The following is a 22,517-nucleotide window of genomic DNA, read 5'->3' on the forward strand; positions in this document are numbered from 1 at the left end:
ATTGGCGTTAGTTTGAAATTAATTGGAATTAAATTGGTAGAGTTGTGACTGTTTAAAGTATATATAAATTGGGTGGCTGGGTTAAAAGTGAGGTGGCCGGTCTGTGGGGGTGGCCAGTCTTTGGGTGACGGACGTTACCCGTTAGAATTGCCGAATCTGCAGGCTGACTTGCCAAACACTTTACGCATGCCTATGAACAAGCCAAGCCGTGAACGTGGTAACACAACTGTCAGGTCATGAGTGTTTGAAGTTGCTAGGCTGACTCCATCTCAATGGTAATATGTGTTGTTGTAAAGCCTGAAAGGACCGATAACAAGTTGCTGCTGTGGTATCCTACGCAGGAAACTGGTTTGCCCTTTTATACCATGCTCAGTCAAACCTCAGCTCCAAAGTCGGGATAACCCTATGAGTTACGGCGACGGGCTTCGGCATCTGCCCCACTATTTACGGCACCGTTCGGGCAGCCCGGATACGGAGTCGGAACTAAATTACTGGGGTCACCTTGTTTTGATACAATGAGGCTGTTGAATCGATGTTCAAGATATCTTCGGATTTTAAATCTGAGAAAGTACTGTGAGCACACGTAATGACTATTTCTGACTCTAAAACTGGCAGAAAATGGTTCGAAATGTAAGCTTAAGTCTCAGCATGCGGGTCTGGCCTTTGAATAGTGGGGGTTGGAGGAAGCGTGGGGTTTCACCTCTGACCTCTGAATCAACTGAATCAACCTCACAATTTGATTCACTACAACTCTTCGAAACCTACTCCAAACCCGTGAATCGTTACAATGACAGGTGACACACACCGCAAGATCTGTCAACCCCTCCACCCCGCCATTCGTGACAGTCTAGATTCCCAATATGTCGCCTATCATGAGGCGCATCTGCAGTATATCGAAAGAGACGAGATCAATGACTGGGACGGCTCGATACGTACTAAGAAACATTCCCTCCCTCCTGGAGGAACAAAACCTATTCCCGTAGGGAGCATCAGCGATTATGACGTTGCTAGATTCCGAGTGAGAGTTTACACACCAACAGGCCAATGTGATGAGCGAGGCTGGCCTGTCCTCGTCTGGTTTCACGGTGGTGGCTGGGCAGTTGGAGGACTCAGTAATGGCACCGATCTTTGCTGCTGGGCTTGTGAGAGTATGTGTTTCTCTGATTGTGTCTGATCGTACGATGCTTACACAAATACCAGGAGCGCGGTGTATAGTCGTCAGCGTAGACTATGGGCTGGCCCCTGAAAACCCATTCCCAGCTGCAGTCGAGGATGCTATTGGCGCCGTGAGATGGGTCGCATCTTGTCCAGCTGAACTACAAAAGATAGACACCTCCCGTATTTCCGTCAGCGGAACATCAGCTGGTGCTAATCTGGCGATTGTCGCTGCATTATCTGCATCGAACCCAGAAGTCCCTTTACCGACAGCTCAACCGTCACTCCTAAACACTATTACACCCCCCCCTATATCATTGGTCTTATTCATACCGGTTGTTGACAATACTGCCACAGCTGAAGGGGTATGGAGGCCCAATGCCGAGACTGCACCTTGGCTTACACCCGCACGAATGGAGTATTATCGTAAGCTTTACTTTACTCAAGATGATCATCGCTCTCAATGGGACGCAAGCCCTAACCTCGCCCCCGAATCTCTCTTAAGAAAGCTTCCAAAGACGTGGATTGCTGTTGCAGAGATGGATATTCTCGCACCAGAGGCACTAGCTTTTGGGGAGCAGTTGAGGGGGTTGGGAGTTAGTGTGGAAACGTTGCTGGTGAAAGGCGGAACACACTCTATTCTTTCTCTTCATGGTGTGATTGATAGGGGGTATAGGATGATAGAAGATGCTGTCAAACACCTACAAGTGACTTTTGGCACGGGCTAACATCCGAATGCAGCGGGAATATACTTCTTAAACTACTCGGAGACACATAGGGACTATTCATAAGATCCATATAATTCACTACCGACAATACGTCCCTTCAACATTTGTGCCACCCTATCAATGCCTACAGGCTTCCCTATACATAACTTGGTGATTGTTTCCGACGCTTGTTCTGATCCTCCCACGTACACACACCGAACCAAGCCTAAACTGCAACAGCTTCGCTCGTGGGTGTCTTTCGGTCTGAATCCTCCACAGACTCTTCACTAGTCATGGCATTGTTTTTGCGGTTGCGGAAGCCCCAAATGCCCTTGAGACCACCATCATCCAGCTCCAACAGCCCCTTCATACACAAGGCGGGATGAAAGATATTGAGAACGGCCACAGCAACAACGATCAAGATTCCCTCAAACCCAACAAACATATACTGATGACCCATGAGGGGTCCCTTCCAGCCTTCGGATAATTCCGCAACCCGGAAGGCACTTCTCCAAAGAATGCAGAATGCAGAGAGTGATAGAGCGCAGAGAAAAGCTTTCAACCGACGAGAATTGCGGACTTTGACGATTTCAGAGCGCTGGTCAAAGGCTTCTTCACCGAGGGCACGCTGACGACGGATAGTTCGAATGGAAAAGTCGACTGAGCAAGCAATAAAAGTGAGAATCGTGACAACCTGGAAGGCGAGTCCTGCTATCATGATGTTTGTGCCTAGGTCTGCGCTTTTGTACTGTTGAGAAGCAACGGACGCCATACCGCCCCCAAGAGCTTGAAGGACTAGAGAGACAACATCGCAAGGGATGAACTAAAGAGTGGGTATATTAGAATACAAGTTCGAGTAATATCCACAATAGAATGACTTACAAATCTAGTATAGTATTCGGGAGGTAACCGTGAGTTCTCTGGTCCAAAAGCCGATACAATCCTGCGCAGACAAAGATAGATACTCGCAGCCATAAAGGCTGGACCCATGGTCAAGCAACAAATCTGAGTAAGGAAGGCATTCATATCGAAACGATTATACCAACTCGCGATACGTCCACTGTATCCAATGATCTCACACAGAAGACCTAGGATCATGGCGACATTGAAAGCTGTACCTCTGCGAGTGAAAACCCAAGTGACGATGAAGCCGATCAATGAAGCCGTGAATATCGCAAGAAATGCAGCATTTGGTGCAAGATCAATGCGATAGAGGTAGTAGCCCGTATCGTCTACACATCCTTCAGCTTCAGGGTTTTTAAGACAGAAGAAGGGCATGTCAGGAGCTTGTGTCCCGTTAAGGGAAACCGGCGAACTTGGCTGCATAATGAGGAAATGAGAACAGGGTAAATATGAGTAAGTGTGCCCAGTGTTTAAAGGAAAAGAATGAGAAGACAAGTAGCCCTATATATATTACTGTTCGCCATGCAACACTCTCGTACTTCAGCTTCAATGCGAGTGGCTCTTCACTCTGGCCATATACAAACAAGCTTAAAATATTCATAATCTATAATAAAGGTATCCGGGTAAAGGCTAGAAAGGTAGGTGCAGGATCCAAGTATGATATCGGAGTTCATCTCCGTCGTATTTCGTGTTTCGCGAAGTTTGCGGTTAGTCACTGACATATTCTATCATCCCGTCGGCCCTTGGTGGCCGAAAAACAACATGCATTGCCGTTTTGATTGTGGAGATATTGAAAGGCGGTCCTATCAAGAAATGTTATTGATTGCTTCAGTTCAGCCTCAATACTATAGTTGAAGGATCAATGGAGCCTTGCAAATGACCCACTCACACTTCCTCGCACCATCATCCTATTTTGACTACCTATCAAATGGGAGTCAGACTCTTGCTGCTGTGCCTCTTTAGGGCTGAAAATGATCAATGTAGCACAGAAGAGGGTCTCCAGCTTGTCCTATGTTCCATCCTATCGTGATTCCGGCAACTTGATATGCGCAAGTCTGCACTATATATATTGCGAAAAGCTGGGCTCTCGCAAACCCAATATATTGTAACGTGCGTGTACTGCTCGAGATGTATCGCTGTCCCTCCTGTAACAAATAAAAAGAATAAGCATTATTTCTGAATCATCGATCGAAGACATGACTGAATCCAACTCTTCCTCCATTGCGCTTCCACTTAACCACCTACTTCTTTTTCTTTTCTGCAGAGCTGTCCCTTCTAGGACTCTCCTCCACGTTGGTTCCGCTGGCGCCGCTCTTCGTCACAATGCCACCAGCAGCCTTACTCGCACCGACACTGATACCACGACCCTCTCGCATATCCAGGCTAATATTGCTCCCGACACTCCCACTGCGCTTGACACCAGCCTTTACTCTGGCCGCTACTGGGGAATCTAATCCACTTTCAGGTGAGTCTCTTCCCGCAGCACTCTTAAAAAGCTCAGGGGTGGCTGGTCGGTCGCTTGCAGGGATTTCACCGGAGTACTTCACTCTGTGTCTTGTCGTGTTCTTAGGAGAAGGAATTCCAGACGCCTGCTCTCGTGCTCGGTGTGGCTGAGGTTGGGGTGCAAGTTGGACACCATTGGCTCCCTCAAGACTTGGTGTAAGTGTCGAAGACTCGCTCTCGCTGCCATGGTGAGCATGCCCAAACGCATAACCTGAACCTAGAAGACTCTCCTGCCGGCTGACATAGTAACGATCATATTCCTCCTTTGTATGCTCGGCATCAGTGAAGCTATCGAGCGCATCAAACACGTGCTGGAATACCTGCGTATCGACATCTCGAGCCCAGAGAAAGTCAAGATGTTCATAGTGAGGAATCTCAGTTGCCACAGTTTGAGGGGGTAGTTCCTTGAGCATAACCTTGATATCCACCAGGGAATCGCTACCACCGTAAACCAGAACGATTGGTGTTTTGATGTTTCGAGTCGGGTACTTGGCAACCTTGGAGTATTTGCTGCTTGAAGTGACACTGATCGGCTGATGAACGTCATCGTCATACATCTGGAAAGATTTGTTTCGAATGATCTGGAACCAGTGAACCACACTCTTGGTGCTCGTAAAAGAGTACAGGTGTGGGTAAGCAGCCAATTTCTGACTCGCGGAGATATTGAGGGTTTGCCAATTGAACAAGAATGATAGCCCTATGTCGATGAGCTTGCTGAAGATGGGCGGGTACAAGATGGTTTCCCACATAGTGGCGGAACTGAGAATCGAACGACGACCAAACAAAAGGAACAAAACAGAGGGCGATGCAGTTACGAGCGCGTCGACAATTCCACTAGATAAGCCGGCAGGCGCCATAGCAGGCGCGAGAGCGATGAAGACATTGATCTGGTTGTTGAGCTTGGGATGGATGGCTAAGCTGGCGAAAGCCTGAGCTGTACCTTGCGAAAAGCCGATGTACGAGAGACTCTCCTGCTGGGTTGTATCAAGGATATAGCTGATGCTATCTGGAATGTCGTGGAAGGCAAATTCGTCGATGGAAAAGTCCCAGAAGGCGTTGGAGGTTGGCGACTGATTAATTGACTTTTTGGAGTACTTGTTACCCCGATTATTTCCAAACTGTGTAAATGTTAGTCAATAGACGTGGGCTGCGTAACGAAGGCAAACTTACCCAGACATCGTAGCCTCTCTCAACCAGCTCGAATGGTAGACATCTTTGCTCATCTGTGAGAGCAACCCAAACCTCTGAATTCATGAGAAGGCCATGGTGCATGTAGATGACCTTCTTTTTCAGACTCGTCGGGCCGTAGTTAACCTTCTGTCCTTCTTCACCCTTTCTCCACTGCAGACGATGAAGACCTAAAAGATATCCATCTTTGGTCTGAACGATATGTTCCTCTGCTTCGTAGCCCCAAATGCGACACAGCTCAACGAAGTCAGGCGCGTCTCGTACCTTGGTGGATATCGCTATACGATGTTAGTCCGAGTCTAACAGAAACAGCCAAAAAGCCAACTTTTTCGTTTACTCTCCGCTCGTCGCCTCGCAGGCGCAGAAAACCTATTGAAGAGTCGTCTTGAAGCTCTATAGAAAAGCGTAACAAGAAATGGGGCTGCCATGTTGTTGTTAGTATGACCCCTACACCGCTCGGAAAGGGCCTGCGACTCACGCAAAGCCAAAGTCAAGACTCGAATGATTGCCTCGAGACCGACGAGAATAAATGATCCCACGAGAGCTAGATACTCGTGACTATTCGGATTAAAGGTTAGTGAAGTCGGCGCATAGTAGAGATGAAAATGTGGATGAGCGCCACGCAGATCTTCCAAGATGCAAGGCCAAGGTAAAGACGAATAGGGGAGATGCTTACGGGCGAAGCCTTCCGATAAAAGGAATAGCCATCGCGACAATCTTTGTCTGAGGATTGTCGCGATACAAGCTTATCCCAGCTTAAGGTTTTGTTGTTGTAGGGACAAGGGTCAATGAGAGAAGTAGCAAAAGAGGTTGATAAGGTAGTCGAAGGTCTTGTCCAGATGGAGGTGATGTCAGTATTCAATGAATCACATGCAATTGGAGATAGCGATAGAGTTAGTGCCTGGTCTACTGAGCTACAGCGAGGTAGCACTGGCTAGCGCAACGAATCATGACCTCAGAACTTTAGGCGAGTTAACTACAGAATAAGTAACCCCGAGCCGAAACTCGGTGAAGAAACGAAAAAAATGGAGATTTCATCAGGCCTCAAGATATTGAAAGAACCCAATGGTCAAAAACCATTCCATATTTGCGTTCCATGATACCCATATGAAACAGTCATTACCACAAGCGAGCCACAGAAGACACTGCCACATGGCAAACGCCAATGTCAGGGTCGTATAAGAGGGGATTGATTCTTTTATAGTGGGCCATCGACACTTGGCTAGGTACCTAGATAAGACATACAGATTGAGTGAGTGAGTGAGTAATGAGTGGGTGGTAGAACAGTTAATGAAAGTCGATGAGGATATCTCCAATTACTACAATCGCAATTGTCAACTCAACTACTATAGTACCGTAGAGCCCTTTCCTTTCCTTTCCTGTCCTGTCCAGGCCATTATTTCACGACGCTCCCTCCCTCTCAAATCGCTCCAAGCTGCTCCAAAATATTTCATGCCATGCAACGCAACATTATGCCATTGCCATGCCATGCTAAACATCGCTCATCCTTCCAGAGTACAAGCTACGATATATCGTCTTTCTCTTTTCCATCTCGCCATCTTATCTTATCCCATCCTATATCCTGCTGGTCATGGTCCCCGTCTCCGTACCTACAGCTCCTATATTTCAAACATCTTAGCGACGCCCCTGGAGTGATGTTTTGCTCTGGTTCAGCTAGCATCAAGGCTCATCATGCGCTGGCTTGACGATTTACATAGCCAGGAGCACTACAACCACATCCGGTGAGCGATTCGAAGTGCGGCCCAAAATCTTGCGTCTTCCCAAAGAAAAGGGATACCACAAAGAAGCCGAAAATCGTCAATACTCTTGCGAGTATCTCGCACCCAAGGATAGTTGACGTCGTAGTAGTTGGGCGCCGCCAAGTAATACAAGAAGAAAAAATCTTTCCAGGAAAAAGAAACGCTCCCCAATCCCGGGTCCGGTATTTATTTATTGTTATGAACCGAGCAGCTCCGACTTGCGGTTGCTCTTCCAAAAGTCGATGGCCTCAACAACGTCGTCTCCCTTATCGTCCTCGTGTGCAAATAGGATCTGACATCATGTTAGCATCCTGGAAAGAAATAGCCTTCTGTGTGATCAAACTTACCTCATGTGTACTACTATGAAGCATGCGAATGTTCTTGCGAGGGACAATGTGTACAGCACCGTTCTCCATATTCCGGAGCTCAATAAAGTTTGGCTCGAAAGCAAGGATCCAGGGGTAACTGAGTGCGAAGCTCTGTGGTGTACCCTCCCAGTCAATTCGCCACTCTGGCCGGGCCCTCCAGCCGTTGCGGTTAACAAAGAAGGAGAATTCCGAATAGTTAAGCAAGAACTCTCCGTTAAGTCGTTCAATGTGGATTGGCTTAACTCCTTCTTTGCGAGCCACAAAGTCAAGTGACGTATCAGCCTGGTCGAGCAATGATTGTGTTTCGAGGGTTTCGAGAGAAACAACCTCGAAACCTCGAGCGCAGGCAACGCAGAGTTTGGACTTGAGGAAGTGAACGGACGAAGATTCGGTGGGAATGTAGAACTCCTTGAATGGCTTGAGCTCATCATGACCGCCGCTCATGAATTTACCAATACCCTTCTGCTTCTTGGCCTTAGTCATGGCATCATTAGGCTCAAAGACCTTGATCGTAGTAGATAGAGCAGATGACTTGACGCAGCAGACCAGATGCCTGCCCAAACAGATGCCCGTCTTGAAGAAACTGCAATGGTTCTGGATCTTTTTAGGCCTTCTAGACAATGCGGGCTCATCGGGGTTGAGGGCAGAAACTGGGTAAGACTGGAGTGTTTTGTTAGACAAGACCAAGAGTAATTGGTACTCTTCCAGAATATCGATCTGAGTAACGCTTGCAGTCTCCAATACCCTACGGGGCACTTGATCCTTCACCTTGCGGTCCGACAGGTAAACACCGTTGTCAGTACCGTACAAGAGCTTACGGCCACCATCTGTCATGATATTAGCGATCGAATCGGACAAAGCAGAAGGGACTTACCAAATGGCGTGACACAGTTGACGCGGTTGGTACCAGCAAAGAATTTGCTTGAAATGACCGTTGTGTTGAAGAAGTCGGCACGGGATCGAAGGCGTTCCTGTGCAGTATGAATAAACTCAAGCCACTTTTGACGAGCAGCTTGGTTAGATGCATAAAGCGTCAGCTCGTAGCCTGCTTTACCCAGATGGCGGAAGGTAATCGGCCAGCCTTCCTTTCTCGCTGGGTCGTTGGCGTTATTCCGGATTGAAGGAATCAAGCTCGACGAGGTACGCTTCATGTTGCCATCCTTGGGAATGACTTCGTCCATTTCCCTGATGGCGAGAAGCTCCAGAGGAATGGGTCGTCGGTATGCCTTAATCTCTTCAGTTTTGCCAGTCTGCTTGATGCGAACAAGAAGAACGGCGTGATCAAAGAGGAAGGCCGTAATTTCTGCAGGATCCGTGGGCGACTTCTTGAACTGGCATTTGAAGACCATTTCACGTCCCTCTTCTGTGAGTCGAAGATCAACCCTCTCATTAGGTCTGAAACGAAGCTGCTCATGAAGCCTCCTGAGGTTAAATCGATTTTCAGCCTTTCCGGACTCTGCGTTGACTCTGCCAAGAATATCTCGAATCATAACCAGAACCTTAGGAATGTCCTCCTTATCAGGGTTGCCATCTTCCGTGTATTTCAAGACGTTCTCCAAAAGTAGGGGGTATCGTGCCAGACGGGTCGTAGGCTTGGTCAAATAACCATTCAACTCCAGTTTTCTCGACTCCTTGCGCCTTTCAATCTCGTCCACAAACTTGCCGAAGTATGGGTTGACCGATCTTTCGTTCTCGAATTCAAACTTTCCTTCCAACTGCTTCGAACCGTACAGAATGAAGGGCTCGAATTGAGGGACATACTCAAGGAAAATGTCACCGATATTATGGACAATAGGTTCCTTTTGTTGTCGAGTCGTTAGTCCAGACGCAAACCGGGAGCTGACGGTATGAATACTGGGGTGGTCGATAATATTGCTGAAAATGGTCTTGACAACCTTTTCGCGGCGCTGAACAGGAACTGGCGAAGCCTTTGATCGTAAAGGCAGAATCCAAAAGTCTCGTAAATATTCCAAATCCTTAACGAAATCTCGCTCGGTATAACAGATTTCCGAAATAACTTCCTGCCTCTTCTTCTCCCGCTCATCGACCTTCTCAGCAACTTCCTTGGGAACGGAGTTAATCCAGAGTTTCTGTTCGTCTGTCTGATCAGCTTCGTCATCGACAGCATTGACAGCATCCTCCTTTCGTAATCCAGGGTTGATCTTAAGGTTGAGTCTCGAAACTTGCTCCAACCGTCGAGGGCAGGCAATTGAATAACAAAGTTGATCCCTGGTACAGGTTGGAGAATAACATTCGGAAAGCAGGACAAAAACACCATTGACTGCAGGCTTATCTTCTGGCTCGTCCATCAATGTCTCCCTGAACTGGTACATTTCCGACTGGGAGTCTCGCAGACGGTGCTCGTAAGTGACATCGTGGAAAAACTTCTGGGCATCCAGAGCTCGGCCAAGAAGGAGGGCAAGGTTACGATCCGTAGTCCTAATAATATATGACAAGACATCGACCGCCTCAGAACCGCTGAAAGCATTTTTGTACGTCAGTTCGTTCTTGGTCCGGTCACCAACAATAATCTTGCGACGGAAGCACTCTCCGACTCGAGATAGTAGGGCGGGATATACGAGGGGTGGTCGAATCTTCGTTGCAGTCGGGGGGCGCTCGCTCTCGATCGACTTGCTTCTGGTTGGTCGCTGAACCAAAGTAGAAGCATCAGACTCGGAAGGGGTGATGGTTGGTGCCACGGTAGAGGCCATCGACATTGTCCTACTATGATCGCCAGCACCATTGGACGAAACCATGCTAGAGGTTCGGGTCTGTGCTCCTGGAGCGTGAGGCATCGAATTAGGATAACCGTTAGTGGCCGGCAGCTCGGTAGGTGCTCGTCGGTTAGGGATGACTCGACCGCTCATGGTCTGATGGGCGTCCATGCTCTGGGGTTGGTAATTGCCAGTCAGCGACATGGTGCGGTCTTCATGACGTTCCGGCACAACTCGCCCTTGAGCGGTCGTCCTCGCCGAGTTCTGCTGCGCATACGGGGCTTGTCGAAGGTGGTTTGCTGGTGCTTGCTGATAGGCGCTAGGAGGAGGGTGATACATTGGCTGGCGAGGAGCAGAAGCGAGTGACTGTGAGCGATAAGGGTCATTGTTCATTGCAGGTGCCGGTCCTCCTTGATAGAATCGCTGGGCGGGAGTCCTTGCACCAGGAGCTTGCGGAGGCGGCGGACCCCTTTGCTCCATTCGAGGAGGTGGAGGTCCTCCAGGGCCAGGATACGGACGTCGTGCTTGATAATGTTGCTGCTGTTGCATGTAGTGAGGTGGCATTTGACCACCAGAAGCCGAACGTTGACTTGGATGATAGCCATTCCCCATCATGCTATTGCTATCCATTGTTCGAGTCCTGCCAGCTGCTGGGTCCCCATAATGTCCCGGGGGAGCACGAGGCGGTGGTTGCCGTTGCATACCAGAAGACATTGAAGACATAGTCTGAGTGCGGCCAGGATCCATCATGTTTTGAGGCATCGAGGAGGACGAAGTCATTGTTTGGGATCGGCCAGGAGGCGGAGCCGCGCCGAAGATGTTGGAGAATGCAGCATCCCGTTGACCGTAATTGTTGTCGTCGCCGTAGCCCCTTTGCGGCGGCCTTTGAGGAGCTCCTCTAGGATCGTACCCGTAGTTCGACATGATAAGGGAAACTTGATTGAGGGCATGTCAGGAGAGTTTCCAATAAAGGGGTGATACCTGGGGATGGGAATTGCATTACTGGTAGGGTTTTGAGCGCCAAAGGCTAAAAGCTCGTTATCTGGCGTATCAACAGCCGACTTCGACGGATGCGCCGCCGTCAGTCGACGCCAATACTGTACGTCCCCTTAAGCTTGAGATAAACGTTGAGAAATATGCGTGAGCGATAACCGTCCGTTATATACTGGCGCTGCGAAGACCCTCACAGGTAGCGCTCGTCGTTACAGTGGGAGAGATGATGAGGGATCGGGGGGTGAATTCTACCCAAGCAAAGTGTCGTGTCGGAATTTGCAACTTTGGGCTCGAGGGGGCCGTCGGACAAGGCGGCCGGTTGAGCAAAATGGCAAACCTCTCGCCTTGGGCCGAAGCTCGTCGACCGATCGAGGATGCGGAGGGACGACGATAGGTAATGTGATCGCAGGCAATGGGCGGTCGCCGTCTCGAGAGGGTTTTTCTTGGGGGAGTGGCCCTCTGGTGATGGACTTTGGAGGAAGTTGCAGTTGCAGGTTCACGATCCAGGCCAGGCACCCGACTCGTCGCAGGTAAAGAGGTAAAGGCAATCCAAGCCAATGGAATCCACGTCCAGGTACTGGATGGAACAGAACAGGACAGGCCAGGGAGTCTAGGAGCCAACGACGGACGCGCCAGTGCTAGATCCACCGGAGAGTCCACCTGTCTGATGGCGGCCTCTGCGCTCTTTGGGGGTCAAGGTGAATGTGGTGACGGGGGCCAGGCAATGTGGGCGCGCCGTAGTGGATGGGCTATGGGCAGTTAAATTATTTAGTACAATTTCAGGGGATGAATATACTGGGGTATATAGTTGCAGTGTAAGAGCATGGGTCTTTGGCGTTGTGCCGTGGATACGAAAAAGAGAAGGGGACAAGTTATTCAGGAGCAGGTTAAAATAGTAATTTATCTTTAGTTGGTACTAAAGCCAGTTCCTTGTTTCAAGGCGTCAACTCGAGTTGTTACAATGAAGTTGAGCCTCTTTGTTTGTGTATCGTAGTCCGACCTGAGGTTGGTCGCCTAACTGTAGTGTTGACGCTCCAGTCCGATACCTGGAACAGATGCTGCTACAGCTATTGTTACTGCTGCCTCACTCATGTAGCAAGCACATGTCATATCTCCTCTTGCGTCGCTCAATTGTACCCGTGTACTCGTTTACTCGTTGCACAGGATCTTTGTTCGCAATGGACCCTTTGTGGTGAGTCGAATTCAATTCAAAGGTTAATTGATGCAGTGGTTGCGTTGTCACACCTTAGACGGGAGTTACGGCAATTAAACCTCCTGTTGAACTGGAGGGACCCAAGGGGCACGCTAGTGGCCGTTGATTCTTACTTCTAACATAAACCTGCATCCTTTGATTATGCAGCGGGTGTTTGCTGATTGCTACCTATTGTTTGTCGTTTGTCATGACTGAACTCGAGCAATCTTACTGACGAGAGTTGCCGAAAACAATATCAGCAGATAAGCATCTCCATGTTGTGCTTGGTTTTGATTGCATTCAATGTTTCTGTGACTGGAGCTGTGGAATCAAATGCCGCCAAAGACCAGGTATTGTCGGCTGTCTCGGCCCTTCAGCCTTGTTCAATGATACAGGGCAAAGCTCACTAATACCATAGCAGCTTCGAAGGGATACCTAATCTCGACTTTAGGGGTCGGATAAGGTTCAAAGAGAACAATCATAGCGGCCTACCTACCTAGACAAAGAAAAAACTTGGAAACCATCCATATCGGCTCCCTCCCCAAGTGGAGGAAGATGATAAAGTCAAGATACCTGGCAGAAGCCTGTTATTTCCCATTATTAGCAGGTACTTTAATTATATGACAACCTTATTTATTTATGGAATCACAAGCCCAAAAATAGTAAGAAATTCTGTTATCTTTATCATGTAATCCTAGATATATTTCTTAATAATGATTAGAGGGTATCTTTCTTTGTACTACTTCTCGAGTCCCGAATTCTTCGATACTTAATGGCTGTCACTGTCACGTGACCCGTTTCGAAGCCACTCGCTCGTCATTGGTCAAATTAACCCGTTCCAATGTGGCTTTCTACCTCAGCTTCCAACTCCTTTGGTAGCCTTGGCCAGTAGCAGGCTACATCATCATCAAGCTATCAACGTCAACTCTCACGTCGCCCTTGACACTAGAGCTCGCCGACGGCTTCATATCCTCACCATGGCAGAATCAGAGCTCGCCCCCAAGTTTGCCCCCTTTATTGGGATGGTGAGTATCCCCGCGCTGGCCTTTCTGTTGGTCTGAAACCAGGGGTGGACGCGAATGCTGATGCTGCGAGTTTGTAGGCCGGAATTGCAGCTGCAATGGTCTTCGGATGTACGATACTTCCTCCCTCTCTACGCGATGCGATATGACCCAGATCTAATACTGAACGACTCCGATAGGTATTGGAGCTGCTTATGGCACAGCCAAGTCTGGCATCGGCATTGCTGGTGTCGGTACATTTAGACCAGACCTCATCATGAAGGTACAACTGTCCTCCGGCTCAATCAAGGCCATCGCTGACGCCTTCTGCAGTGTCTCATTCCCGTCGTCATGTCCGGTATTATTGCCGTTTACTCACTAGTCATCTCCGTCCTCATCGCTGAGGATCTCGACCCAGGCAAGAACTACAGCTTGTTTTCGTACGTCGACGCGAAGTCTCATCAACGAAAACGAACACTAACAGTATCAGGGGTTTTCTGCATCTCGGATGTGGTATTGCAGTCGGCATGACTGGTCTTGCCGCTGGTTACTGCATCGGAATTGTCGGCGACACTGGCGTTCGTGCTTATATGGAACAGTCTAGGATCTTTGTTGGCATGGTCCTGATCCTTATCTTCGGCGAAGTTCTTGGTCTCTATGGGTACGTCATCGATGAACCTACAATGTATTTCGCTTATGCTAACTATCCTGTAGACTCATCGTTGCTCTTCTCCTGAACAGCAAGAGCAAGGGTTAGACAAGTCCTATTCAATCAACAATCACATACCTATTCTGTCGACCTTTCGTTGAGTGGTCGACTTGTGCGTCGGGGAGGTTTTGAGCTGCCATCGAGTTACGGAGGCATACCATCATATGTACATCGGGCATGGCGTTATTGGACGTGTAACATATCTTTTGCAAACAGGTAGAGAAATGGCGGAGAAGTTGACCGTATCTAGCTTCGAGTATAATCACAAAGTCTATGCTAGCACGATGTCTCCAACATGTTGACACAATACGTCTCAAGGGAGTTTGAATGTTCATTTCATTTGAGGGGTGAGCTACCTAATACCAGCCCAGGTTCACCAAGCCCTATGCGACCCTATGTTCGAGAATGAGCGACAGAAGAGAAGAATATGCTCACGACGACCGTTTCATGCCATCGATCGGAGTGCATTTGACAATTTGAGAACCCCCAACTCGCATGCCATGCCTTATCCCGACAACTCAATATAGATCATCAAAACGCCATGAGAATGCGACAATGTCGTTTCAGCCAACGTAGCAGACATGACAATAGCGACCCAGCGCAATAGAGATGCAAAATAAACGAAAAAAAGGCAGAGATCAACAAAGCAAGATCATAGCAAGCGTCGTCCTCCAATACGGCGGAGCAGCTTCTTTCGGCTCCCAGCCTCCACCTCACGTCTGTACGGATTTGTAGGAGTCCAGTTCCGCTGCCGGTCATCCGAGTCTCTCATTCGAGCTAATTCAGTGTTAACAGCTGCGACACAACACTCGACAAGCTTGTTTTTTTTTTTTTTTCCAACTTACCTAAGAACCAGTCCCACTGGCGATCCTCTCGCAGAAGGATATCATCCCCTGACTCTCGTGCAAGTCGCTCTGTACGAGCACGCGCAGCAGCCACCTCGCCAACCAGATAGGGATCTTCCAACGGCCTGGTTATGTATCGCTCTTGTTCTTGCTCGCTGACATCGGTCATGACTCGACGAAGGCTGTCTACGGGATCTCGCTGAGCAGTCAGTCGTCGGTTCGCGACATTCTGGTAGTGCCGGGCGTTGGGGTTGCTAGAGACGGAGGACCATGTCGCGATACGAAAATTGTTCAGGTTCGGTTGGGATCGCAAAGGAAGAGCAGGTACTGGAGGCAAGCCGATAGTCTGCTGGCGTGGAGTTGAGGTACCGCTCCCTTGGGGAACTAAGGAGGACCTGGCAACCGCGTGAGACCGAGCTGGAGGGGTGTATGATGGCAGAGTCTCTGGGTATGGATTTGTTGAGTGGTATGAGGGAGCTTCCGATACTGAGGTAACGAAAAGGTCAGTAAGGCTGGTCTCGTGCCAGGTAGTGGAGCTCTGGCATCGAGCTCCAGTCTGGTATAAGTAGAGCCGTTATCCCAGGGGAATACAAAGAATCGCAACTACTTTTGCCTACTCACCATAAGAAGGAGCAGCAGAGCGAATAGAAGCTGTCTCGAAGTCGTCGTTGCTATACCGAGGAGTTGCGAGAGCGCCCGTCATGATGGCAGATTGCGGTGGAGGAAGCACAATTGAGACCGAAGTGGAAGAGGGCTAGCACACGACAGCTCGAGCATCAGTCCAAGAGAACTATTGGGGACGCTGAGGTTAAGTAGCGATACGAGACAATAACAGGATCACACGGCAGGCGGCTGGGACGCTTGAACGGTGCGTGGGAAGTCAGAAGGCAAGATAAGTGAGACCTGTGAAAGTGTGCGAGAGCCAGAATAATGGCCTTTTTAACCAGTGTTTAAGACGCCAAGCTAGGTAAGACAGGGAGGGTCAGGATGCCCAGGAGTTTGATGCACAGCCGCGGATAAACATGCATGGAGTTTCCAGGTATGCAGGAGAGGATGGTGGGAAGCAAGCAAGCGAGGTGAAGAGCCCAGCTCGGAGGAGTACAGAGTACAGCAAACCTATTGGCGAGCGGAGCACTTCGGAGAAGTACCAGGTTCAACCCGAGCCAAGGTCTAGGCTGGGCAGCCGTATCGCATCGTGGCGTGGATTTCTCTGGCGTGGAGGTTGCAAGGGGGACTGAGATGCGGGGACACGTGAGAAAAGACACGACGATGATGCTGTGGAGGACCATCGAAAGCACCATGACGCGTTCTGTTCAATGCAAGTCTTGAACAAAAGTCTCTTGCTTCTGGGCACTGTTGAGAAAGCTTGTTGATGCCGCCCAGTGTGTATTCGTGTCACAAGCTCTCCTGCATGCGCTCTGTACAACCGCCGCAACTCCAACAAAATGCGAATGCAGGGTGCACAAGAGGATCTAGAAGCTGCACAGTGACATCCCTAATTAGGGACAACCGTCAGCAAGCTTCCCTGAAGACACGTTCGGGCGTTTTCCTTAGTTGGCATAACGAGCTTCCATGGATGCTTCGACACGATACGGTGATAGCGGGGTATCACGGACAGTTTTCCGGCGAGGCCTCGGAGGACATTTACCCACTGTGAATGGCGGGGTTGTGTATGCTGTGGATCATGATCGGGCTATGTGTGCAGGGGGGAGAGTCTTTAGGGCGGGGAGAGAGAGGCCTAAAAGTCCAGAAGTCCAGATGGCCAATGGATAAGACGGCTGGCGGGTGTTGTCTTGGCTATGAGAAGTTCCCTGGCAGAAACAGAAGAAGCAGCGTAACTGACGGAAGCCAATGTTGCACAACTGCTGCGTTGACGGTATCTGAATCCGGTTTTGTTCAAGACGGCGATCGAGCTTGTGCCAAGTGGTGGAGCTGAATGATGTATTTGACGTCGAGCTTGCATTTCCAGGGCCAAGTTTGTTTTAATTTCCGTTTCGTCTTGCCCTGTCCTGTCCTGTCGCAAGAATGTTGACGCAGCTTCCATTATTTCCTTACAGTAAGGTTGCCGATCTTCCTAACCGCTGTGAACCGCGTGGTCGGGCCGGCCTATGATGCCAGACCTGGCTATTCTTTTGGGATTCCCAAAGAACGCTATGTGACGCCCAAGTCCATCTATCCTTGCTGGAGCTCAACACCCACCTCCTCTTCCCAGCTTCGAATAGGTTTAGCTTGGCATCCTTTCTCCACATTCATCGAAGTCTGAAGGCGCTGAAGACCTCGACGAAGTGGTGTCCTGCTCATCTTTGCTTCGAGCCCATTGATGGATGCTATAAGTCAGCCTCTTGGTGTGAAGAGTTGTTGATCAAAAGCGGGGGGCTTGCTTGATCACCAGATATAAAATTCTAAACTGGTGACTTTTGGCGCATCTCAGATGCAGGAACAGCCCGCGGGGCATCAAAGGCCACTTTCAGATCGCATCTTCTTAGTAGCTCAGTTGTTATGTATTGTACGCACCAGGTACTCATGAGGCACTATTGGATATTCCCCGCTTTCTCTCATGGGACAAGAGGAATCTGTCTGCTTCTAAGCGGCTGGTCCGGACCCATTTCACCGAGGTGTCGAGGCCCTCGGTTGAATTCAGTTAGTTGCGACTCATACTTCAGGGGAAGCGGCACGGTTCGCACGGAAGTGTTGAGCGGGAAGTATTAAATCGCGACCGTCGTTCCAAAGTTCAAAGGTACATCTTGCTCAACCTGTCACACAAGTATGCAGGTTGCGCTCTGATAGTGATAGAGGGCGGTGAGTGTCTGCTGACGTGCATCGAGGTGCATGACAACCTGGTTCGGCATCATAGCTGGAATAGAAAGGAAACGTTGAAAATGATAGATGTCGACTCTTTTCGTTCCTCGAGGTTTGTCAATTAAATCGACACCAGGTGTCAATAAATAAAACAGCCTTACCCATCATGAACTGCTATTTCTCTAACATTAAATTATATTATACCAGAACCGTATCTTATGATTCAAAGTCAGAGTGAGCTTGGCTTTCTTTCCTCCCGAGGCGCAGGTCTTGGGCGGGAGCGTAGGGCTACGTTGGATGGTTGGACCCTTGGATTCGAAAGGGTGAGTGGTGTCCTATTCACAGTAGCTACCTCCCTTTCTGAGAGGGTTGCCGGGAAAGCCCGTATCAAAGCAATGCTTTCTTCGTATTTGCTGATTTGTTGATGGTGTTGCGTGACTGTTGTGGCACGAGATGAACTTCGACAGTTGATGTCTCTCTCGCGCAATTTTCCCACAACATTAACGCGCCAAGTTGGTCCTTAAAAATCCTGTTTTCGGGGTATGGGATTCTCTTGGCTTTTGGTGAGAGTGTTGCGTTTTGCCATAAGATAAATGGTTGGTTTGAGTGGAGGTTTGCTGCAGCGGACTGCGTTCCTGCCTAAAGCGGGCTTACAATGACTGCAGCTCGACCTGCAATAGCTCCTTCCTCCCAGGGTTTCCAAATCACATGCATTTAGGCATAGACCGATCAATAATTTCCTAAGTCTGGGCTGTAACTTAGTGAGCGCAATAGTTTAGGCACTGGTTTGACACACAACGAGCCTATAAGATGGGAGGGTCGATGAGATTATCTGGACAAGTCTAGATCATGTTGAGGTGGGCTTTATTACCAAAGCTTTTATTGCTGTCCTTAATGAATGTCTCGCATGACAGGCACATTCTGAAGGCAACAAACCATCACCAGCTGAGTTCTTTCAAAGGCGGCCTCCCGAGGTCTTGACTCAAGCTATTAAGTGCCCTTCAGGTTTCCTGTTTGAACATAGAGGCTGCGAATATTAAATCAATTTCCATCTTGCTTCTCAACCTAAGGTGAATCGAAAGAAAGAATGAAATGTTTTGTTGTAAGTAAATAATTCCCAGGCGTTAGGTATCTTTGAGTGTTGAGTCAAGGTGTGGCAAAGTAATAACTCCTTTAAACTCTGTACACCATGCTTCCTATACTAATACAGATTTATAGTTATGAATATTCTTTATATAGATGGTAATTGTTTGCCAAATTCCATAGATACCGATCTTACTCTGTGTAACAAGGTAATGATCTACCGGCCCTTATTGGATCGGCCAATACGTGATTTCAATGCAAGATTTCACCATCGATTCAGTCCGATTCATCTCTGCAATACGTCAATGTTCCTGGTTCCTTGAAGTTGAGTCATGGCCGACGACCCGTCTGATGCCCCACGTTGTATCAGATTGGTTTTTTATTCACAATTTTTGCAATACAAAAAGCATTTTCAGCGGCAACATTTCAACATTTGTCACTTCAACGACCTGAGAAAATATCCGGTATCATTGGAAATCGACAGTCCCCAATCGCAATCGCAATAAGTCGTCTCATCATGAGGAACTCGTCTCTCACAGATCAAGATCCTGAAGCATTGGGCCCTTCACAGCAAAGCAACAGTGAAAATGATACCCTGGAGCCTCGCGAGGATCAACCGCTTCTTCAAGCTCCCGATGAAGACAGTTGGAAACCTCCTCGTGGGTTCGTCTGGATCCAGTTGGCAATTATGTCGAATGTCTTCCTCTACGGCCTCGATAGTACGATCACCGCTGCGACTTATGCCGTCATCAGCTCCGAGTTCGATGCCGCAAACACAGCTTCATGGTTAACTACATCGTATCTTGTCACTAGCACAGCGTTCCAACCTCTCTATGGCAGAGTATCTGATATCTTTGGACGACGGTTGTGCTTCTTCATTTCGACTATTACTTTTGCCTTTGGATGTCTTGGATGTGGTGTTGCGAAAAACATCATCTTTCTCAATGTCATGAGAGCATTGACTGGCTTTGGCGGTGGAGGCTTGATGACAATGGGTAAGTGTGACTCCAAACTCTCCAATCCACTTTCACTGATATGTGAAAGCCACTATCGTCAATTCGGACATGATTCCTTTTAGAAAGCGCGGCATGTATCAGGCTCTTCAGAACGGTATCTATGGCTTTGGGGCTATTTCTGGAGCTTCCTTTGGTGGCTCTATTGCCGACCATATTGGCTGGAGATGGTGTTTTCTCTTTCAGGTGCCAGTGTCAATCCTGGCTCTGATCATTGGAGCTCTAGTCGTCTCTGATCAGTCTGGGGGTTTCTCGCTCGATGGCAATCTAGGTACTGTCTGGCACAGAGTCGACTTCTCTGGGTCACTTCTCCTCGTTGTAGCTATCTCGGTTCAACTTGTGGGACTCAGCCTGGGAGGAAACGAGCTTCCCTGGGGTAGTCCTTGGGTGATTGGAGCCTTGATTGGGAGCGTTTTCTTGTTTTCTCTTTTCCTCTTCGTTGAGGAAAAGACGAGGGCCATCCCAGTTATTCCTCTCCGCTTGCTGCAAGGAAGGTTACCAATTGCAACGCAGTGTGCAAACGTCTGCGCAGGCATGGCTGCATATGGGGTAAGTTTCAGCGAGTTGTCCAGGTTTAGTGATTCAAACTAACCCTTCACGAGTACCTATTCATGCTTCCACTTTTCTTTCAGGTTGTTCTGCTTGACTCAGCCACCACAGCCGGTGCTCGACTTGCAATTCCTTCACTAGCAACTCCAATTGGCGGTCTTATTGCTGGTGTGGTTATGTCTCGTTGGGGCAAGCTACTTGCTCTTGTGCGCACTGGAGCTCTGTTCATGGTACTAGGCAACGGCTTGGTGGCCTTACTCCAGTTTCAAGATTCGAAGTGGAAGTACTTTGTCTATGTCTTTCCCGCAAACCTTGGTCAAGGCATTATCTATCCTGGTATACTGTTTACTTCACTCGCCTCATTCGACCACGCCGGTAAGTATATAATTCTCTGCCGATCAAGATTGCCAGCTGACAAGTTTGCAGACCACGCTGTCACGGCCTCGACAGTGTACCTCATCCGCTCGCTAGGAACCGTCTGGGGTGTTTCAGTCACATCTGCCATCGTTCAGACTACACTCAGCGGTCGTCTGCCGGATGCATTGAGTGAGGTACCAGATAAATGGAGAGTATGCCCTTTTTCTTATCACCAACTTCTGTCGTAAAGCCCTTGATCGGATGCTAATCGTGCTTTCCCACATAGGTTATTGAGCAAATCAGACACTCTGTTGACTACATCCGTCAATTACCTCCCGATGTGCAACTCAAGGCACGTCTGGTTTACTATGATGGTTTGAGATATGCCTTTGGCGCCTCGACTGCCGTAGCCCTTCTAGGACTCTGCGCCGCCTTAATTGCCAGCGGAACTAGCCTTCGAACAACTCACAAGTAGTCAGGAGTGGTCCAGACTTTTGAGTTCTTTCAACGTCAAATGAGTCTCGGTTTCCTGCATGGAGTCAAATTTCTTTTGGCAAGCATTCCCTGCATGGCTTTTGCTCATGGGCATTGACAGAGTCCCAGAGCTCCTTAGATAGAACCAATTCGATTGTTACAATGCATCACTTGTAAATAGAAGGACCCAACCTCGACAACATCCTGTGCCCGCTGATCAGCGTGATGCAGGTAAACAAAAAGGACATATTCATCTTTGCTGGACAGCCATCAAACAAAAAGTGTGGTTCCGCCCGGGATCGAACCGGGGACCTTCTCGGTGTTAACGAGATGCCATAACCAACTAGACCACGGAACCTAGACGATTTGATTGCTAAATCTAGATTACAATACAGAACATATGCTGAGTGCTGATAGCCACTGAGCTGATATCTCAAAGTCCTCTAGCAAGAGGCATCAAGGGTCGACATGGTCGAGGCGATATAAACTTCAGGCCTGAAGTAGGTAAATAACACTCTTAGAGTCTGTGCGTAGCTTCTCGAAAAGAAACATTATTGAAAGAGTGCTGTACAGATATGTTAGTCAAGAGACACCAACTACCTCGGCCCATGAACAACCTCGAGATCGTGTACCTACTTTTCTTTTCTTTTCAATAATCAATGATCTCATCGTTTTAACCGAAGCAATAGTTACCATGTCGATTGGCCTCTCTACCTTAACTGATCCTGAGATACTGACATGGGGACGTTGCAAGTGCAGCTACTCAGAGAAGATGGTTGCAACAGGAAGGAGGGAAACAAATGAGTGTTAGGCAGATAGGCAAGGTAGGTATAAAGAAGGGGGCATTCATCACTGCCAATAACTCAATGCAAGGCAACAATTAGAACCTGGTAAAGACAATGAGAGGGTCCTGCACAATAGATGTGCTGTAAATTCCTAGTTGCTGCCGCCTGAAGTGCCAGGTGCTTGACAGTGGCTGCCAGACATTGAAACTGCCTCCGCGATAGGCCTCTCTTGATCAATATCACACGCGACTAAAATCGTCCCTTCTCTCCTCCCTCCAATTTCGTTCTCCTATCCCTACATCATCACCTCCTAAGCTTTCAACCTCACCTACTAACTACAGCATCGCGACCAACTTCAAGCCGGTTCATCAGTATATGGGGCAGTTAAGAGCGAAACTTCCTTGTTAAATAACCTGCCT

At 48.6% G+C, this 22,517-nt stretch overlaps 8 protein-coding genes and 1 non-coding gene across 13 annotated transcripts; 3 read left to right on the plus strand and 6 right to left on the minus strand.

Annotated features, from left to right (window-relative positions):
• The first annotated feature begins 642 nt into the window (after positions 1 to 642).
• FOIG_15892 (uncharacterized protein) lies at positions 643 to 2,745 on the plus strand. The gene is made up of 2 exons (XM_031217289.1): positions 643 to 1,148; positions 1,201 to 2,745. Exons 1-2 carry the CDS (start codon positions 788 to 790, stop codon positions 1,881 to 1,883), a joined length of 1,044 nt encoding a protein of 347 aa, XP_031052976.1. The 5' UTR covers positions 643 to 787; the 3' UTR covers positions 1,884 to 2,745.
• On the minus strand, positions 2,089 to 3,188 carry FOIG_15893 (uncharacterized protein; the record flags this gene model as incomplete). Its single annotated transcript, XM_031217290.1, has 2 exons — positions 2,089 to 2,685; positions 2,745 to 3,188. The coding sequence occupies 2 exons, from the start codon at positions 3,186 to 3,188 to the stop codon at positions 2,089 to 2,091; spliced, it is 1,041 nt and encodes a 346-aa protein (XP_031052977.1).
• A 79-nt stretch (positions 3,189 to 3,267) lies between these two features.
• On the minus strand, positions 3,268 to 6,347 carry FOIG_15894 (lysosomal acid lipase/cholesteryl ester hydrolase). Of its 2 annotated transcripts, XM_031217291.1 has the most exons (6): positions 6,133 to 6,343; positions 5,935 to 6,014; positions 5,782 to 5,877; positions 5,439 to 5,734; positions 4,011 to 5,386; positions 3,268 to 3,910 (listed from the first exon to the last, which is right to left on the minus strand). In XM_031217291.1, exons 1-6 carry the CDS (start codon positions 6,162 to 6,164, stop codon positions 3,826 to 3,828), a joined length of 1,965 nt encoding a protein of 654 aa, XP_031052978.1. In that variant the 5' UTR covers positions 6,165 to 6,343; the 3' UTR covers positions 3,268 to 3,825. The 2 variants fall into 2 exon arrangements, with proteins under 2 accessions (XP_031052978.1, XP_031052979.1); XM_031217292.1 differs by having other exon boundaries at positions 3,268 to 5,386; positions 6,133 to 6,347.
• A 1,065-nt stretch (positions 6,348 to 7,412) lies between these two features.
• FOIG_15895 (uncharacterized protein) lies at positions 7,413 to 11,222 on the minus strand (the record flags this gene model as incomplete). The annotated part of the gene is made up of 3 exons (XM_031217293.1): positions 7,413 to 7,508; positions 7,564 to 8,411; positions 8,459 to 11,222. 3 exons carry the CDS (start codon positions 11,220 to 11,222, stop codon positions 7,413 to 7,415), a joined length of 3,708 nt encoding a protein of 1,235 aa, XP_031052980.1.
• Positions 11,223 to 12,805: 1,583 nt separating this feature from the next.
• On the plus strand, positions 12,806 to 16,547 carry FOIG_15896 (V-type proton ATPase proteolipid subunit 2). 3 transcript variants are annotated; one of them, XM_031217295.1, is made up of 8 exons: positions 12,806 to 12,833; positions 12,905 to 13,508; positions 13,586 to 13,616; positions 13,685 to 13,767; positions 13,818 to 13,924; positions 13,975 to 14,145; positions 14,199 to 15,925; positions 15,986 to 16,547. In XM_031217295.1, exons 2-7 carry the CDS (start codon positions 13,461 to 13,463, stop codon positions 14,239 to 14,241), a joined length of 483 nt encoding a protein of 160 aa, XP_031052982.1. In that variant the 5' UTR covers positions 12,806 to 12,833; positions 12,905 to 13,460; the 3' UTR covers positions 14,242 to 15,925; positions 15,986 to 16,547. The 3 variants fall into 3 exon arrangements, with proteins under 3 accessions (XP_031052982.1, XP_031052981.1, XP_031052983.1); XM_031217294.1 differs by having other exon boundaries at positions 14,199 to 16,526; XM_031217296.1 differs by having other exon boundaries at positions 12,905 to 13,616; positions 14,199 to 16,526.
• Positions 14,846 to 15,741, minus strand: FOIG_15897 (uncharacterized protein; the record flags this gene model as incomplete). Its single annotated transcript, XM_031217297.1, has 3 exons — positions 14,846 to 14,970; positions 15,039 to 15,524; positions 15,660 to 15,741. The coding sequence occupies 3 exons, from the start codon at positions 15,739 to 15,741 to the stop codon at positions 14,846 to 14,848; spliced, it is 693 nt and encodes a 230-aa protein (XP_031052984.1).
• FOIG_15898 (uncharacterized protein) lies at positions 15,989 to 16,339 on the minus strand (the record flags this gene model as incomplete). Its single annotated transcript, XM_031217298.1, has 1 exon — positions 15,989 to 16,339. One exon carries the CDS (start codon positions 16,337 to 16,339, stop codon positions 15,989 to 15,991), a length of 351 nt encoding a protein of 116 aa, XP_031052985.1.
• A 1,662-nt stretch (positions 16,548 to 18,209) lies between the features above and the next one.
• FOIG_15899 (uncharacterized protein) lies at positions 18,210 to 21,605 on the plus strand. Of its 2 annotated transcripts, XM_031217299.1 has the most exons (6): positions 18,364 to 18,939; positions 19,056 to 19,915; positions 19,965 to 20,482; positions 20,536 to 20,857; positions 20,909 to 21,051; positions 21,126 to 21,583. In XM_031217299.1, the coding sequence occupies exons 2-6, from the start codon at positions 19,438 to 19,440 to the stop codon at positions 21,312 to 21,314; spliced, it is 1,650 nt and encodes a 549-aa protein (XP_031052986.1). In that variant the 5' UTR covers positions 18,364 to 18,939; positions 19,056 to 19,437; the 3' UTR covers positions 21,315 to 21,583. The 2 variants fall into 2 exon arrangements, with proteins under 2 accessions (XP_031052987.1, XP_031052986.1); XM_031217300.1 differs by having other exon boundaries at positions 18,210 to 18,939; positions 20,909 to 21,605.
• On the minus strand, positions 21,598 to 21,671 carry FOIG_15900. The gene has a single exon. It is a non-coding gene; the product is annotated as a tRNA-Val (tRNA).
• Positions 21,672 to 22,517: the final 846 nt, after the last annotated feature.

Source organism: Fusarium odoratissimum (genome assembly GCF_000260195.1).
Source record: "Fusarium odoratissimum NRRL 54006 unplaced genomic scaffold supercont1.61, whole genome shotgun sequence".
NCBI classification, from domain to species: domain Eukaryota; kingdom Fungi; phylum Ascomycota; class Sordariomycetes; order Hypocreales; family Nectriaceae; genus Fusarium; species Fusarium odoratissimum.

Coding starts and splice junctions, on each gene's coding strand:
- FOIG_15892 (XM_031217289.1), top strand. CDS start 788: ATGACAGGTGACACACACCGCAAGATCTGTCAACCCCTCCACCCCGCC. Junction 1,149..1,200: donor TTGCTGCTGGGCTTGTGAGA/GTATGTGTTTCT, acceptor CACAAATACCAG/GAGCGCGGTGTATAGTCGTC.
- FOIG_15894 (XM_031217291.1), bottom strand. CDS start 6,164: ATGGCTATTCCTTTTATCGGAAGGCTTCGCCC. Junction 5,387..5,438: donor AGAGAGGCTACGATGTCTGG/GTAAGTTTGCCT, acceptor ACATTTACACAG/TTTGGAAATAATCGGGGTAA. Junction 3,911..4,010: donor TCTGCAGAAAAGAAAAAGAA/GTAGGTGGTTAA, acceptor TATTTGTTACAG/GAGGGACAGCGATACATCTC.
- FOIG_15896 (XM_031217295.1), top strand. CDS start 13,461: ATGGCAGAATCAGAGCTCGCCCCCAAGTTTGCCCCCTTTATTGGGATG. Junction 13,617..13,684: donor AGCTGCAATGGTCTTCGGAT/GTACGATACTTC, acceptor CGACTCCGATAG/GTATTGGAGCTGCTTATGGC. Junction 13,925..13,974: donor AAGAACTACAGCTTGTTTTC/GTACGTCGACGC, acceptor TAACAGTATCAG/GGGTTTTCTGCATCTCGGAT.
- FOIG_15899 (XM_031217299.1), top strand. CDS start 19,438: ATGAGGAACTCGTCTCTCACAGATCAAGATCCTGAAGCATTGGGCCCT. Junction 19,916..19,964: donor TGGAGGCTTGATGACAATGG/GTAAGTGTGACT, acceptor GATATGTGAAAG/CCACTATCGTCAATTCGGAC. Junction 20,483..20,535: donor CAGGCATGGCTGCATATGGG/GTAAGTTTCAGC, acceptor ACCCTTCACGAG/TACCTATTCATGCTTCCACT.